Source organism: Sarcophilus harrisii, chromosome 1 (genome assembly GCF_902635505.1).
Source record: "Sarcophilus harrisii chromosome 1, mSarHar1.11, whole genome shotgun sequence".
Classification (NCBI taxonomy): Eukaryota; Metazoa; Chordata; class Mammalia; order Dasyuromorphia; family Dasyuridae; genus Sarcophilus; species Sarcophilus harrisii.
Genome location: NC_045426.1, coordinates 428,522,012 through 428,528,798, shown reverse-complemented (window position 1 = coordinate 428,528,798; position 6,787 = coordinate 428,522,012). Strand labels below are relative to the sequence as shown.

The 6,787-nt window shown below is 35.2% G+C and overlaps 1 protein-coding gene across 2 annotated transcripts in view; it reads right to left on the bottom strand.

Moving 5' to 3' along the window:
• Positions 1-4,489: 4,489 nt before the first annotated feature.
• The window catches only part of ZCCHC2 (zinc finger CCHC-type containing 2), a 73,921-nt gene continuing 71,623 nt past the window's right edge, over positions 4,490-6,787 (bottom strand). Inside the window, exon 14 of one of the 2 annotated variants that reach the window (XM_003759658.4) lies at positions 4,490-6,584. In XM_003759658.4, coding sequence (XP_003759706.3) covers positions 6,517-6,584 — 68 coding nt within the window. In that variant the 3' untranslated portion in view covers positions 4,490-6,516. The remainder of the gene's footprint in view (positions 6,585-6,787) is intronic. The other variant, XM_031946176.1, reaches the window with a different exon arrangement.

Here is a 6,787-nt window from a genome sequence, read left to right as displayed (position 1 = left end):
ATTGCTCTTCAGAACTGCTGGACCAGCTCATTGCTCTCTCTACTAAGTCTTCCCACAGTCCCCAGCCCCCCCCCCCCCGACCCCTTTGCCATTATCCTTTTGTGTCTTGCTTGCCTGTCTGATAGGTGGAACCCTGAAGTTGCTGTAATTTGCATTTCCTAATTATTAGTGACTTGGAGCTTTTTTTTCCCTCATTGTTAATGGCTTGGTTTTCCTCCTTTGAAAATTGCTGGTTCACACTCTTGGATTATTTAACTATTGGCAGACTGTTTTTAATCCTTTAAATTTGAATCTGTTCCCTACATCTCTTGGATTTCATTTTCTTTAACAGAGAATGCAAAGATTCCCCCCGGCCCACCCGACAACTTGTTTCCCTTTCCATTTTTACATTATATGTTTGTGCAGAATTTTAAAGAATTTTAGATAAGTGAAGTTGTTAATTTTATTTTAATTATCTTCACATAATTTGTCCTTGGGGAAGTTGCTTTTATCTTTGGAAAATTATGAATTTCATGACAAATTTATACACAGGTTTCATTATACCCAAGTGCATAGCTGGCATTTTCTCTATAGAAAGGTAACTAGGTGACACAGGGGATAGAACATCTGGCTTGGAGTTGGGAAGACTTGAACTTGAAATTAGTCTCAGACACTTAAAGTTCTGCTTCTACAACTATAAAAAGGGCATGTTAATAGCACCTCCCTTCCAAGGGTGTTGTGAACATCAAATGAGATATTTATAAAACATTTACTGCTAGCTATTAGCATTCTTATACACATTGATAGATATCTAAGTAATGTCTGGAAAGCCTCTGACTACAATTAACAAATTTCAGAGAACTGTTTTCTCTGTAATCCAAGAGAAAGGCTGGAAGGAAGAAATTCCTGATACTGAGGTAAAATCAGTAAAGCTATTCACCAATCAAAATGGTGCCTCCCCTTAAAAATTCTATTTCTAATGCATGCTAATCTCAGTACGTAGATAATATGCATTTAGGTCTAAATTAGAGTATAAGTATCAGGGCTTGTATGTCTGGATAGAATATTTAGCCTTCTCATTGAATTTCAAAACATAATAGTAATGTTAATCATTGACTTTTCCTACATAGACTTAACTTTGCTTTCAGAGTTTAGCTTCTAAGGCTAAAGATGATTCTTCAAAAGCATGTTTGGAAAATAATATAAACTTAAGAATCATCCTCAAAAAAGTGCAGCAGACACAGAATGGAAAGAAAAACTGAAGACTGGAAAATGGGAAGCTGAGAAGTTACTGTAGTAGCCCAGGAAACCGTCAAGAATATGGTGAGAATGGCCAAGAAGAAGGTGATGGTAGTGGTAATGGAAAGGGGATGGCACTTAAGTGCCTTTATTGTGTAGGAGAATTGGAAGCATAGAGGAAAACAGAAGCAACAAAAACCTAAACTCGACAACTTTTGTTCATGAGACCTTTAACAAATCATCACCTCTCAGCTTCAGTTTACACAATTCCCATATAACACCCTGGGCATAATTTGTGGTGACTGCCTCACAGGTCTGCTAGCAGTGAAACACTCCATAAACTATAACAATATGTAAATGTAAACACTGTAGAGGCAAAATCAAGATGACTGGGGGAGAAGGGAGAGCGTAATTGGGATGACTATAACGTTTATAGCATATGCAGCTGGAAGAAGAGTGGCCAGAAGAGGAACAGCAAGGCCCAAGACAAGAAAACCATGACATGTTGAAATTTTTTTAAACCACAAAATATCTATCAGAGTTATAAAATTATATAACAAAAGTTGACACATGCATATGTAATTTTTTTCATAGATGTGAGTTGGCTTTGCTTTTTTGGGGGGTGACACTGAAACATTCACAATAAAGCCAAAATCAAACCAAACTAAAATGGGGGGAGGGGCAGGGGCAGAGGGGAAAGACTTATCAAGAGCTGACTACACAGTGAATTATATTTAAAAATATTCTACACCTACTGAGGGAAAAGTTGAATCTGATTCATAAGAAGAAATTTATAACTTGATTTTAAAGATCTACTTCTTCACTACCCACCTGATTCATCTTTTCTTCTAAGCTAAAATAGGCAGCCAAGTGGGGCAGTGAATAGAGCACTGGTCTTGGAATCAGTAAGACATTTCCCAAGTTTAAATCTGGCTTCACATACCTTCGAGTTGTGTGACCCACCCTTGGGGAATTCACTTAAATGCTGTTTGCCTCAGTTTTCTCATCTTTAAAATGAGCTGGAGTAGGAAATGGCAAACCACTCCAGTTATCTTTACCAAGGAAACCCCAAATGAGGGCATGAGCTCAGACATAACTGAACAAACCTCTTTTCCCAGCTTCCCTATTAACAGCCTCACTACTGATTCTCCTATTCAATCAAGTTTAAAAGCATCTCTCTGTAATGTTGTTTATTGTTCATGCTGTTGCCTGTATTTCCAAGTTAATCTTCTCATCTAGGACCTCACACTTGTATGACTAACAGCTAGTCTAACTAATCTCTTCGCTTACCCTTTCTGTTTCCCAACTATATCCTGCACTTAGCTGTTAGTCTTCCTAAAAAAGATTTTCAAAATGTCATTTCCCTATTTGAGTGAAAAAGCACTTTTAATGGACTCCAAAGCATCTTATCTCCACATACAAGATTCTACATAATTTATCTATTCAATCTGTATCTTCTGCTCATCAGATTTGTTTTCCCTGTTTACTCCATGCCATTTATTCTCATTTTTATGCTCTTATGAACTCTACTCACTTTTCTTTTTCCATAGACTGTCCTTTCTACATTTGTCTATATATTAATTATTCAGGGGCAATATTAAACTCCATTTCCTTCAATAAACCTTGCCCAACAACCTGCCCACCTTGCCAACTATCTGATCCTTCTCCTGATGGTCAAGAGAAGTTTGCACAATTATTTTTGGCATGATTATAAGCAATTTTGCACTTTATCATTTGTTCAATATTTTCATGCCTATTTTCTCTTAATTGTCTCACCCAGTATAAGGTCTGTTGAAGGTATAACATACTTTGGCATGCCAAAGAGTTCTAGGCACATAAGAGCTAGTCAAATATTTGTTCAACAAAATTTAATTCTAATAAAAATGTGAATTGTTGGCTCTGAAACACAGATCTCAGGGCAATGAAATGAAATGTGGATAATGAAAATGTATTGCTCTTGTGTCAATATAGGTCATTTCACTAAATTTTAGGGTACCAAATTTACAAATAAATGTCTTCTAAAGCTATGAAAATGAAATGTAAAATGCCAAACAGTTAAAACTTCCTAAGGAACAAAACACTCACCTATTCTTCTCTTTGACTTTCTAAGTTTGGGTTGAAACTTTATTTGTTATGAAATTTAATTCTATATCTCTCAAAATGTCTCTGGGGACTCAACATAGGTCCCCAGTATTCTAGAACAGAAATGACAAATTCCCACATAGTGGGTCACTGCCTGAACCAGAAAGAAATGCAAATCAACACCAGTGAGTGACGTGAAATACAAATACAACACATCCCTATTGACTTAGAAAATCATAAATTAACATTATCTGTGTTCTTTATATCAAATTTATTTTGTTAAAACATTTCCCAATTACATCTTAACCTGGTTTAGCAATACTCAAAATGTGATTTGTTTTGTTTGGTAGCTGCTTGAGTATCTCTGCTCTAAAGTACAGAATAATGGTCCTATTTAATGGAATACCTGGAAGGGGTAACTATAAAGCCAAAATATTGCAATAATGGGATCCAGTTAAATAGGTGTTTCTGGCCCATAATCCTGCACACCCCCACTTTCATGACCTCTTGTTTTATGATTACAGCGGAGACGAATCAAATTATGTATGCATTATGTCCCATATCATACCAATAATATCCTTTTCATTTCCACTGGACTACAAAAGCATAGAGTGTTTAATGGTCCATTACTACTGAGGCATAATTCCTACTACTTCCCAGGGTAGCTCCAGTAATTTATTCTGGGGGAAACCTAAGAGTCCATCTCCTACAATTCACACAGTTCACTTAAAAATATTAATTTCAAACTGGGGGCTAGAAAGCATTTTTTCCAATTTTTCACTAGACTAACAAAACAATTCACTAACAAACAAAATTGGAGAATTCAGATAAATTCTTTGCCTTCTGTATAAAGTTCCTACAAAAATAACTTTTCTGATATTGTGAGGCAAAATATAAGCTTTGATATCAATCTGGAAGAGCACCTGATGGTCATGATTTAACAAATTAAAACTGATTTTCTTCAGCTATCATTCACCCAATAAAGTCCAAGAAAATAAAATCAGTCAGAAACAGGAACTGAAAAAGCCAGTTAGACGAATTGCTGTAGTGAATGGTATCATCGAAAATTATCTCCAACATCAGGCATATGGTTCTTGATTTAGAAAATCCCAGAATATCGTAAATGGTATTCTATCTTATTTAGGACTTTCAGTATAATTAATAATAAAGCAAAAATACTTAAGAGAAATTGTTTTTCATTTTTTTATTGCTGTTAATTCAAGGAAAAAAGATTGCATAAAATCCAATCTGTTCTAGAAATATAAGTGACCTTTCCAGTACATAACATTTCAAATATCAAAGTATATGGTAAACATACAAATAAAGAGAAGGTAACGTACCTCCTATTTACAGTACACTGTATTTTAAATCATAAAATAAGCTCCATAAAGTACAACTGGCAGGTAATTCACAATGCAGGTCCATGTGGTGCTTATCAAAACTCTCACTTGAACAACTCAACTGCATTTTTAGCAATTCATTTAATGTGGTCCAAAAATACCCAGATCAAATAAAATATTTTTAATCAAAATAATTTCCTTTACTAAAACTTTTTTTTTAATTTTTAAATTAAAGCTTTCATCTACCCTTTGTGCCCACCCACTCCCTTCCCCTGCCCTCCCACCCTTGAAAGAAAGTTTCAAAATGTACACTGGTGCTATAAATATAGATGCTACCTATGAAGCATTAAATTAAGCTTCTTTTTTTTTTTCTTCTTCAAGTTTTTCCTTGTGTTTAGCAATTTGTTAGGCGTCTGACTCAAGACCAAACATTTAAGTTCCTCTGCTGCATTCTGATATCACACTCCTTAAAAAGAAAACCTCTTATTCCTGCTATCAACTGAGGAATTGAAAAAACAAACAAAAAAACCTATGAATATACAGTGGTAGTTGTTCATTGCTGTTGAATGCAGCAGTTATCAAAATACACTCAAATCTTCCAGATAACCTCAGTGCACTTTAGGAAATCAAAAAATACCTGGAAGCAATTTAGAACATAGATTGGCTTTTAAAAAAACAGCAGCATTAAACTTAGTGACATGACACTGACATGATTAATACCATCTTACACTCAAAATTCAGTCTTTCACATTATAATCACTCATAGTGGTAAACTGTTATAAAATAGTGACTTTGCTACGAGAGACAGGTTATAGTACTAATACCTGACTTTTGTAGAAAACCATAGCTTCTGTTCAGATTGAAATTAACCACTTACATTCTAAATACAAGGTAACACTGTAACAGTATGTAGAGGAAAAATTTTTTTACTCAAGTAACGTGTCCATTTTAGTATGACACGGAAGTAGACTAACTTCAAAAAAGAAAACAGGCTGTCATCTTTCATTACAAATGCAAACACACAGGAATACAACATTCACACCATTTTGTTCACTTTGTGTCTCTCTGAATCAACAGGCTAAAAGTTTTTTATTGGAAATAAAAAAGTTTTTTTCCCCCATTTAAAAAGAAAGCTCTTGTCCATTTTTTTTTTTTTTTGGGAACAAGTTCATATGGGTTTTCATCTCCTCCCCTTTCTTTCACATATTTTAATTTGCTTTGGACACACAAGTGCTGCATATATGTATATTATACTATTTGTTACATATATACACACACTATACTGAGAATCTGATTTCTCTCCTAAGAGTAAGATGAAACACTTTACCCTCAATTTATGAGCAGAGCAATTTACAAAAGTGTGGACAAGTATAAACTGCAGATTACTCATGCAGGCCAATGTAGCATGTGGATAAAGTGAGGATGGGAGAGGGAAAAGCAGCAGTACAGGGAGAAATCGGAAGGGTATGTTTGGGGAAAGGAGTGTGGAGTGGGACCAAGTTTTGTTTTTAACCATATGACTACTTTACCAGTGCTGTCAAAGGTTAAACATGACATTTTAAAAGATGCAGTAAACATTGCACATGTCAAGTCTTCAGTGTAAAAAGTACGCTTCAATGCTTTCCTTTGATAGTTTGGCTGTGTGTTTAATTACATGTATCATACAAGCCTGTTGTTGAACCAGGAGACCAGAGGCTCAAAAGTATTCTTCTTTTGTTTTGGAACATTGTTGCAAGAGAAATGAAAAATCCCAACTGCATAGAAATCCGGGGAAATATAAAGGCAAGACAAAAAAAAAAACTTTCCTTCCCCTCCTCACCCTCCCACTCCCACTTTCCCCAAGCTTCAGTGTATTAAGAGGCAATGTTTACTTGTTTCAGTCTGCAGAATCCAACGTATCATTAGAAGGGGGAGGGGGAGGTGCGTATCTCAGTCTGTAAGTGCCTAAAACAGGAAAGACAGAACTGCTAAGTCACTGCTTACAATTAAATGGATTACAAATCACTACAAGATATCAAATGGACATGCTCTTCAGAAGGCACTTTCTTCAGCACTAGTTAAGTTCCAAAATGGTAAATAAAACTACTTAAGAAATCCATTAACATGAAGTTTGTGCTTTAAGTCCAATCTAAAATGATGTAGAATTT